The sequence below is a fragment of the Natrix helvetica genome, assembly GCF_964273705.1.
Source record: "Natrix helvetica genome assembly, chromosome: 1".
NCBI classification, from domain to species: domain Eukaryota; kingdom Metazoa; phylum Chordata; class Lepidosauria; order Squamata; family Natricidae; genus Natrix; species Natrix helvetica.
This window is the reverse complement of record NC_138548.1, coordinates 19215420-19226680: the sequence shown is the minus strand read 5'-3', so window position 1 is coordinate 19226680 and position 11261 is coordinate 19215420. Positions and strand designations below refer to the sequence as shown.

General features: G+C 46.3%; 1 protein-coding gene across 4 annotated transcripts in view; it reads left to right on the top strand.

Moving 5' to 3' along the window:
• The first annotated feature begins 213 nt into the window (after positions 1 to 213).
• The window catches only part of PALM (paralemmin), a 106339-nt gene continuing 95291 nt past the window's right edge, over positions 214 to 11261 (top strand). For 2 of the 4 annotated variants that reach the window (XR_014175915.1, XM_081959801.1), the window contains exon 1: positions 220 to 768. Coding sequence is in view for 3 of the 4 variants with exons in the window: in XM_081959801.1 (XP_081815927.1) it covers positions 764 to 768 (5 nt within the window). In the remaining variant the exon portion in view is untranslated. Of the gene's footprint in view, positions 769 to 11261 lie in introns of all 4 variants that reach the window. The other 2 variants (XM_081959803.1, XM_081959802.1) reach the window with 2 other exon arrangements.

Sequence of the window (11261 nt, the reverse complement as noted above, 5' to 3'; positions counted from 1 at the left end):
AGGCTCACCACGGTTGCATTCGTGGCTCACACTCAGCCACGGTCAGAGAGCCCTGATAAAGCGAAGCCCTAAATTTAGCGCCCTTTCTCAAGCCCCCCAAAGCGCTGGAGCCCAAACCAAACCCGCTTTTAAAAACCGAGCGCGGTGAGGGAACCAAGCCGCATCTTATCTCCCTTCCAGAGTATAAGAAAGCGGCGCAGCCCGGCGGGCGAGGGGCAGAAGCGCTGAAGCAACCGGGCGGTTCCCACCAGCCGTCGCGCCCCGCTCGGCTCCTTCCGAAGTCGGTGTTCGCCTTGCCGAGCTGCCTCTCTGCTTTTGGACAAAACACCCGCCTGGCGGGAGGCGACCAGCAAGCGGCGCTATTGCAATGCTGGAGGGAGGCTGGCTTGGCAGGGGAGGGGTGCGGGGGGGGGGCTCAACTGCACCCGCGGACACACACACACACGCGCGCGCACGCACACACATCCATCCCACACTCGCACATAATACCCAAGGCTTCGCATCCCCGGCTCGCACAGCCCATCCGCTCGGGACGGTAACCAACGCCGGATGGGATGTGGAGTCGTCAGGTGCAGCCGTCACCGCCACCTTCTCTGACGGCCTCTGGAAACCAGAGCTCTTGACGACGACGAGGAGAGGAGGAGGAGGAGGAGGAGGAAGATTAATCCCGCTAAACCGGCTCTTCCCCCTCCCTTTTCTTGCACCTTGCAAGACCGCCAGACTGCCGGGAGTAGCCGAGGGGAGCACCGCGGAGTCCTGAAAAATGGAGTAAGCGTCTCTTCTCTTTTTTTCTTTCTCTCTTTCTTTCTCTCCTTTCCTTCGCTCCCGGCCAGCGCCTAGAGGGTGTCTTTTGGGAGCCTTTCCCCGTCTCCCGTGCTGGAGCGGCTCCCTTGCAATAAGGCTGGGTCCCCCTCGGCTGTGGCTGATGGGGCGGGGAAGAGACGTTGCAAGGTTTGGCCGGGGCTGATCTCGCCTCTTGTCCCGCCACCCCAACCCCCGCCACCCCCGAAAGGAAACGATGCTTGCTGCTGCATTGGGCACCTCGGACTTTCAGGTCTTTCCAGCCTTGCTGGTGTTTGCCCGTCAACTCTTGCTAAATTAGGCTGGCCGGCTGGCTGCACAGCCCGGAATGAGAAGGGAGCTTGAAAGAAAGGCTGGTCCATTTTCTCAGGGGCTCCATCCTCTTTCTGGCAGCCTCTCCCTCTCTCTTTTTTTACCTGTTGTTGCAAGCTTTCATCTGCTTGTCTGTGTGTGTTTGCGTGGTAGTGCATGACTGCCTCCACCCAGCCGCCACAACCCCCCCCCCCCATCCAAGCAATGACTCAGGCGATTCTGAGAGATGCACACTTCGGTGGCTTCCCACTGTCCCTGTTCCTTCCAATTCAAATGATTGGATTGGGGTTGGGTTGGCTCTGCTGTTTTTCTTTCTTTCTTTTTCTTTCTTTTTTTTTTTGCTGTCCTCCGACCCAGGTGGAGACTGCCTTTCAGGGTGGGGTGAGGTAGGCCTATCCATTCAGCCTCTTCTCTCTCAGGGAGGCCCCCAAATCACTGGCTTTCATGGGCTTGCCTCAAGCAAAAACAAACAACAAGCCTCCTTTTTTTATTATTATTTGACATTTTAATTCCTTCAGATGCTCTTGAGCGAAAGCACCTTTGACAAGGAAGATGCCTTCAAAAGCCCCGGATTGACAGAAAACAAAGGAATGGGTTTAAGGGAAGGGTTACGATCAGGGCCTTCCTATTAACAGCTGTACTAAGGAAAGGGCATTGGATGCATGCCTATCCTTACCTTTGTTTTTATTTCCTTATTAATAAAAACTGCCCCTAGGTTTTGCCAGCCTGTTTCCAATTGGTTCTTTTTCCCCCCCTTCTTTTCAATGGGCACACACAGGACCATAAAGTTGGCAGGGCGAGATGGGCACATTCCTTCAGTCCATCTTGCAATCTTGCCTGAAATCTTTGCTAAAAAGGAATTTTAAAAAAGGGGAAGGATTTTGACATTTCGTTGCCCACTTTCTGACGAGGAACTGAAAAAAGGTGCTTTTTGTCCCCATTAGCCTCCAGTAGGAATTGCTGGCGCCAAACACAATCTCTTGGGAGGCTTCCCAGCCGAACTGCCTTGGTATCATCCACGTGTGCCAATTAACAGCATTAGACTTCAGCCAGGGGTTTCTTTCAGATTGCTAGGAAAATTGCTGCAGTGAATTGAAATTTCAAGTTTCTGTTTTTGGACCCTTCTCTTCTGCTGTTTGAATGTTTGGGTGTTTTGGGTGTATATCACGGAATATTCTGTGGTCTAACCGGAATGCATCTTGGGATTCATAATGGAAACATGTGTTTTATGGGGATAAAAAAGGATTGAACTTAATGTACTCCCAAAAGATAAGGACTGAAATGTCCTTTAGACAAAACAGTGCCATTTTAAGGAAAGCTCCCTTGTTCTTCACTAACTAACAGCAGACCTCCTGTGGTAACCGGGCTTTGGAAGGTTTAAAAACTTCCCTGGAGCCTGGTTTTAGGCTGTGAATGTTTTTTATGTTTTGTGGAGTTTATTTGACTTCTGGGGGAACAGATGAGCAAAGATGGGACTTCCCTCTGCTTTCATTTAAATATTTCATGTGTCTTTTGGCAGATACTGTAAGCATCCAGCTAATTGTTTTTTTATTTTTCCAGTAGCTACATAAAACTAACCGTCTACACTAATAATAATATACTCTTGCCTGTATATATGGACACGGTGGCTCAGTGGCTAAGATGCTGAGCTTGTCGATCAGAAGGTCAGCAGTTCGGCGGTTCAAATCCCTAGCGCCGTGTAACGGAGTGAGCTCCGGTTACTTATCCCAGCTTCTGCCAACCTAGCAGTTCGAAAGTATGTACAAGTAGAAAAATAGTGACCACCTTTGGTGGGAAGAAAACAGCCTGTGCGCCTTCGCGTTTAGTCATGCCGGCCACAGTACCATGAAGACATCTTTAGACAATGCTGGCTCTTCGGCATTGAAATGGAGATGAGCAACACCCCCTCGAGTTGGGAACGACTAGCACATATGTGCGAGGGGAACCTTTACCTTACCTTTTTTGCCTGTATAGCTCTCAACCTCATAGATTATCCCAACCCTATTCCCACAACAAAGGGGCAGCCAGGGAGAGCTTAATAATAATAATTCACTGTTGTATACATATTAAAATATACCCCCCCTAGCCAGAAGGAGTTGCCTTTTATGATATGAGTAGCATATAAGTTAAATAAATAAATGAATGTATAAATAAATAAAGTAGATTTTTCCAGGAAGAAACGTAAGACATAGAAAGAAAACAGCCCCCCCCCTTCTAACTGTATTTATTTTATATATCTGATTTGTAGATTGCCCATCTCACTGGCAGAGTGACTCTTTTGATCTTAGCTTTGCTACCCTTATTTTGGAGCTTCAACAAATTAAGGATTTTCTCCTTTGACAGGCGAAGCAAATTTTGAATTCTTCTTTCAAGAGGGGCCCTGCAACCTTAATTGTTGGCTCTTGTTTTTTTCACACATATGTCCCTGCTTGTCAGCTGTGGATCTAAGAAGTGCATTTCTTAGCTTTTCCTTGATTGCATGGTAATCTTTTTTAAGAGCACGCACTGCCCACTTGTTTCCCAAAGAACTTGAGCAGCATCTTCTGAGCACCCATCGTTTTTATTTCTTCCTTTGGAAGAGCCGAGCCTCGGCGTTTGAGGTGGTATCTGGGATCGCACTGCTTTTTAATTGGGTGTTGTTCCAGATCTCTGTAGTGTTTATGGACGAGTCAGTTTGATGGGTCAAGAAGCTGGATTAGTCCTGCTTTAGACATAAAGCCATCAGCTTCTAGTTTAGCCACCTGAGCAATTACACCAGTGCTTCTCAATCTCAGTGAGTTTAAGACCTGTGGACTTCAAGTCCCAGAATTCCCCAGCCAGCTGGCTGGGGAATTCTGGGAGTTGAAGTCCACAGGTCTTAAACTCACTGAGATTGAGAAATACTGCATTACCTCCAACTGCCTTTCAGGTGAATGCTACAGAGCTCTGAGACAACGCCCAATTTAAGAGCAATGGGACCACAGACGACCCCAGTTCAAAGTGAGCCCCGGTTTTTAATTTTCCCACAGCCCTAAGAAAGTAAATCATATGTTCTCCCAAAGATGCTTTTTCGAAAGGCAACTCTACTTTCTTGGGATTTTTCGCCCCCTTGAAAATGTTTCTCTTCTTGTCCGAGAAGTTTCTTCAATTCTGAATGATGGGTTATATTTGTATAAATTTATAATCTTTGCAGGCATCTAGTCATTAGCACTAGAATGTATGCATGTGTATGTATATCAGGTGTGAAGAATCAAGACTACAGGTTAAATTCCAGTTACGCTCCTTCTCCTACAATATGTGAGAGGGTTTGTGCTTCTGTGTGTAAGGCTCTATTAGTATTGTTGTTGTTAGTCGCAAAGTCGTGTCCAACACATCATGACCCATGGACAACTGTCCTCTACCATCTTCTGGAGTCCATTTAAGCTCATGCCTACTGCTTTGGTGATACCATCCAGCCACCTCATTCTCTGTCGTCCCATTCTTCTTTTGCCTTCAATCTTTTCCAGCATTAGGCTCTTCTCCAGTAAGTCCTCCCTTCTCATTAGGATTTGAGTTTCCTCTTCAGGATCTGGCCTTCTAAAGAGCATTCAAGGTTGATCTCCTCCAGGACTGGCTGGTTTGATCGCCTTGCAGTCCAAGGGACTCGCAGGAGTCTTCTCCAGCACCAGAGTTCAAAGGCCTCTGTTCTATTAGTGTGCTTAAGAGCTAATTCCTCCGATTATCTCTGAGTGGATAGAACTGTGACCATTAAGCTCCTGGACAGGGGCATCACCAACATCCACCACCACTTAGTTTGAACATATTCTAGAATTCAATCCCACAAGATGAAAAGTTGTGTACAGGATATTGCCGGGTTCACTGAGTTCCTTGCAAGCCACAATCTGTTTTGCAAATAAGCGTGTGACCTTCCTAATCTTTCCCTATCTCAAAATTTAGTCTGAAACTAAGCAGACTTTGCTGTATCACAGTCCTTTTTTTGAGGAGTAGCCAAAACTGATAATCTGAAATAATTTAAGCATAACTTTAAAAAAACAAAAGCACTGCAAAACATCTCTGGAATTGGCGCCCAAGATTGGAAGACTAAATAAGAATGATAATGTTGTCACAAACAATAATAGCTCCGTCCCTGCTGTTAGTACTGCTATTACAACTGTTATTGATATAAAATTGCAAAAGCAGACTAGAGAATGATAATTAATGACTCTTTACTATGATGCGCAGAAATGCTAGAGCACTTCCTCTGGCTAGAAAAACTTTGCAAAAAATACTCCTCCTGGCAAATATTCCTTCTCACATCTCAGTTTCCCAAACTTTTCAGAGCAGATTTCAGAATAATTTGACAGCATTAGGTTAACACGAGAAGTGGCCGTGATGTGGATCAAATTAATTTTAAAATGAAGGAGCAGAATGCTCTGACTAGTTATATAACAATCAATAAGGGTCTGGTGGCATCTTGTAAAACTAATAAAGTTTATTAAAAGGCATAAACATTTGTAGGCTGCCACCGAAGCTTATGACTTCTAATAAAAATTGTTTGCCAGAAAAGGTTCTATAGGACGGACTTTTTTTATCACCACAGACAAAACACAACCTTCAATGTCTCTAATTTGCAAAGCAGTTATTAAAGAGTATCTCTAAAACTGTGTTTCTCAACTTTGGCAACTTTAAGATATGTAGAATTTAATTCTCAGCATGGCTGGCATAGGAATACTAAGACAAGAAGTATTGAACATGAGGTGCATATAGGTAGTCCCCTGACTTATGACCACAATTGTGACTGGAACTTCTATTGTTAAGTGAGGCCGTTATTAAGAGAAGCAGGGCCAATTTTATGACCTTTTTGCTATGGACATTAAGCAAATCGCATGGTTGTTAAGTGAATCCGGCTTTCCCTGTTGACTGCTTATTGGAAATCCGTTGGGAAAGTTGCAAATGGTGATCAAATATCCCTGAGAAACTGCAACTATAATAAATGAATACCAGTTGCCAAGCGCCTGAATTTTGATTATATGACCATGGGGATGCTACAACAGTCAGAAGTGTGAGTTGTTGGCCATTTTCTTTAGTGCCGTTGTAATTTTGGACAATGACTAAACTAAGTTGTAAATCGAGGACTACCTGTACTAAGAGATCTTGGCCAAAAACAGAAAGCTAACTTATGCAGATCTTTGATCGGGTTCAGTTGTTAGCAAAATGTTTACCTTCATAGGGAGATTTATTAGTGCTCAATGCCCATGAGTGCTAAACAGAGCCTCCCTATTCAGGAGCAATTTAGCTCTGAATAGGACAAGCAGTGGGGGAAAAGGTATGGTTGGAACTAATTAGAAGCATCTAATTGGCCACTGTGGGAAAAAAGATAGTCAGCTTCACTGAATCTGACCAACCCACAGTCTTTGCTCTTCTGAGATCTGTCTTCCATGGCGACATGTATTAATCAGGTTATCTGAATGGAACTTTGAATTAGAAGTCCTGAACAATCTACTTTGGAATAGAATATCATTTGTTGTAGGTCAGGGGTCAGCAACCCACGGCTCTGGAGCCCCATGTGGCTCTTTCATCCCACTGCTGTGGCTCCCTGTCACCGGTTGGCTCCACAATTGATAGGGCTTTTGGTTAGGACAGGTAGAGGAAAAAGGATGCCGCGCTAGGAGGAGACTCTATGGTGGGAAAACTGGACTTCCGGTTGGCTCTAGAATTGAGGGGGGGTGTTTTCCGTTTAGGACCTTTGTGGCTCTTTGAATATTTAAAGTAGCTGATCCCTGGTCTTGATATATACTGGAGTCTCTTATTAGGTGCAAAAAGTTGGGAAAGGTGTCCATGAAGTACACAACTGCAGAAAACTATTAAGCATCAGGGACATCAGGTTGCCGACCCCTGTTGTACGTTTTACAATGGGTCTTCATATGCCGGTACCACACCTGTCCCACCCCAATTTCTGATTGATCATTGGGTAGATTGGGGATGGGGAAGAGATTACCGTATTTTTTGGAGTATAAGACGCAACGGAGTAAAAGACGCACCAAGATTTTGAAGAGGCAAATTAAAAAAAATAGTTTTTGCACTCTGCAGACCTCCCAAAAATGGCCCGTTTTTCATGAAAAGGGGCTCGTTTTTTTGTCAAAAACCCAGTGAAAATCTGGGTGTGTCTTATACACTGAATACAGCATTTTTGACATCCTGAAACCCCGCCCCCTTCACCAAAATGGCCATGCATAGCCTTTAGGAAGCTTATAGAGTGCTCCCAGGGCTGGGGGGGGGGGGCAAAAATGAGCAAAAAATGGCCCGTTTTTTGCTCATTTTTGCCCTCTCCAGCCCCCAGGAGGACTCTGGAAACCTCCTGAAGTCTATGCATGGCCATTTTGGTGAAGGAGGCGGCGTTTCGGGATGCCAAAAATGCTGTATTCAGTGTATAAGACACACCCAGATTTTCACCCTCTTTTTTGAGGGAAAAAGGTGCGTCTTATACTGTGAAAAATACAGTAATTTAATTCACAAAGGAAGACTTGAAACAAAACTTAGTTATCACCTAAATTTTTCAATTCCCAGAATTTTGAAATATTATCCACAAATAATAATAAAGAATGTATATTTAGGGAATAGCGTGTTAAAAAAAATATGTGTTTTATTTTAAACACATTTAAATGCATTTAGGAAAAATGCATTTGTAGATTCCCCCCCACCCTTCAAAAAGGCCCAATTTCTGTATATTAGGCAACGGAAACAATGCCATGTTGCGTAGTATTGGAGATAGTGCACCAAAATATTTAACCAATTTTAGTGCCAACTTCTTTTTAAAAATATCAAATCAAATTTGACAAGAGTCAATAAAATGAAACCCGCAAAAAATTGGACGAATTAATCAAAATCAGAAACAGAGAGAAACTAAAATGGACAGATTTATCCATTCTCGTTGGAACCAGAAAGGCACAGTTTAAAATTGATGATGGTCTGATCCCAAACAGAGCCTCTACATTTTCCCATTGTCTAGTTTGATGAATTAGAGGTAAAGTAGGATGATGGCTAAGGTGGACTTCTTTTCACATCTTGCTTTGCCTTGTCTTCATCAAGGAATTAACAGCACCTTAGGAAGGACGCGGTGGCTCAGTGGCTATGACACAGAGCTTGTCGATCAGAAAGGTCAGCAGTTTGAGGGTTTGAATCCGTAGTGCCGCGGAATGGAGTGAGCTCCTGTTACTTGTCCCAGCTTCTGCTAACTTAGCAGTTTGAAAGCATGTAAAAATGCAAGTAGAAAAAATAGAGACCACTTTGGTGGGAAGGTAACAGCGTTCCGTGCGCCTTCGGTGTTTAGTCATGCCGGCCACATGACCATGGAGATGTCTTTGGACAACGCTGGCTCTTCGGCTTTGAAAGGGAGATGAGCACTGCCCCCTAGAGTCAGGAATGACTAGCATGCATGTGCGAGGGGAACCTTTACCTTAAGGATGTACCCATCACTTTTTCAAACAATCATATTCCTATATTATAATTGTGGACTTGTTATTTATATGTAATAAATTTTTACATAGGGGAGTTGGCCTGTTGGATGCAGGGAAAGAATGGGGGGGAAAGATCCAGAATCTATCTTCCTTTGCTTCTCCTCCCAGTCCCATGGGGTATTTCCAATCTGTTTTGAGGGCAGCAGAACAACTGTAAGGTAAACGGGGAATCAGATTTCGACCCCAGAGGTGCCTCTGTACCTCAGACCACAACACAACTCTTCAATTGGGTGTCTCCCAAATGTATTGGACCACAGAACCAGTAATCCATTAATTGAGCTGTTGTCTAACAGATCTGGAGGACATCGTAATGGGGAAAACTGCATTACCAGCAGCTCATCAATCAGGGCAGCATTTATCAGCTCCTTTGAATAGCTTGGGAGCAGGAAGCCGTCAAAAGCCTTGGGAGGAAAAGCAAGCTGGAGAAAAATGTTGAAATGGAAGCATTAGTGCTGCCATTCTCTCCAATGTTCTCGGTCGTAATATTAGCCGTATGGCTCTAATGACAAAACAAACAATTAAAGAGAGTAGTTATCACCTTTTTTTGTTTGTCTTTAGGCTGTTTGGCTTGATGCCACTATATAAATACATTTTTTTTAAAAAAAAGGATTAATGCACCCCAAGTTGCAAGATTTTTGCATTCTCACTTAAAATACAATCACAGGAGCATACCAGTGAAGGAGCATACCAATTAGTTAAATAAATATAATTTTATGACATTTCTTGGGAGAACATCAACATCTTGTGCGATTTGGCAATCTCATGAGTCTGCAGTCAATTTTTAAAAATATAATAGTTTTGGCTGGCTGAGGAATTCTGGGAGTTGAAATACTGTACTGTACTTTTCTTATAAGTCTCCCAACTGGTTCCTGCCAGTTCTAAGCTCTTCTATAGAAGAGGTTCCAGGGCCTGAGGCTGATGCTATGCAATGCCAGGTCCATTGTCAACAAAGCCCCCCTCATTAACGACTTGGTGTCGGAGGGGGAGCCGGACCTGGCAGGAATCACGGAGACCTGGCTGGGCCACGAGGGAGGTCTCCCCCTCGTGGAAATGTGCCCGCCAGGTTACCGCGCATTTCATCAGTCACGGGCACTAGGCAGGGGTGGTGGGGTAGCGGTCATTGTGAGGGAAGGTCTTGAGCCGAGACAGACCACTGTGCCACAGATAGCCGGTTGTGAGTCCCTGTGCGTGAAGTGGGGCCCAGGGAAGCAGTTGGGCCTGCTGATTGTATACCTGGCTCCTCGCTATGCATCAGCAGCCCTGCCCGAGCTCCTTGGGGTGATCGCCGAGATGGCAGTTGAAACCCCCAGACTGTTGGTCATGGGTGACTTTAACTTGCCATCGGTAGGGGAGGCATCCGAAGTAGGTCAGGAGTTCATGGCTTCCATGACAGCCATGGACCTGACCCAAATAATTCAGGGCCCCACACATGAGGGGGGACACACACTGGATCTTATTTTTGTCTCTGGCCAATGGAGGAGTGATCTGGGAGTAGGGGATTTAGCTATCATCCCCCTGTCATGGTCTGATCACTCACTTCTCCGGCTCGACTTTCCAGCTGCTACTCCCCACCGCTGGGAGGCGGAACCGGATTGTCCAAGATGGTTCCGTCCCAGGCGCCTGATGGAACCTGACAGGTTCCAGACGGAGCTCGGGCCATTTCCTGTAGCCCTGACCCACACCCGGTTGGAGGACCTAGTGGCTGCATGGAACAGTGCGGCCACTGGGGCCTTGGACCGGGTGGCGCCTTTGCGGCCTCTCTTGCGGCAGCGAACCACCCAGGCCCCTTGGTTCACCGAGGAGCTGAGGGTGATGAAGCACCACAAGAGACGCCTAGAGAGCAGATGGAGATCGTCACGCTCTGAATCTGACCGAACTCAGGTGAGAGCCCATTTACGGACTTACCTTGTGGCGTTAAGAGTGGCCAAGCGTCAGTATTGTGCCACTCTTATTGCGTCCGCAGATAACCGCCCTGCTGCCCTGTTTGGGGTGACCCGCTCCCTCCTCCATCAGAGGCCGCGGGAAGCCCCTCTGCAGGGCAGAGCAGAGGAATTTGGGGAGTATCTGCAGGACAAAATCGCTCAGATTCGAAGCGAGTTGGTCCCTGTTAGTGGTCTGGAAGGGACGTCGGAGGCGGGTCGTGAGGTTCCATTTTGGGAAGAGTTTGACTCTGTTACTTCCGATGATATGGACAGGCTGCGTAGGCGACTGCGAGCCACCACATGTTTATTGGACCCGTGTCCCTCCTGTCTTGTACTGGCAACCTGGGAGGTCACACGAGGCTGGCTCCAGGAGTTAGTCAACGCTTCTTTGAGTGAAGGATTCCTGCCGGCCACCCTGAAAGAGGCGGTGGTGAGGACCCTCCTCAAGAAGCCTTCCCTGGACCCAGCTTTATTAGCCAACTACGGTCCCGTTCTCCAACCTTTGCTTTTTGGCGAAAGTTGTAGAGAGTGTGCTGGCACAACAGTTTCCACGTCACTTGGAGGAAACTGACTATCTGGACCCGCGCCAGTCTGGTTTCCGGCCCGGCCACAGCACGGAGACGGCATTGGTCACGTTGGTGGATGATCTCTGGAGGGCCAGAGATGTGGGCTGCTCCTCCATCCTGATCCTATTAGACCTCTCGGCGGCTTTCGATACCATCGACCATGGTATCCTATTGCGTCGACTGGA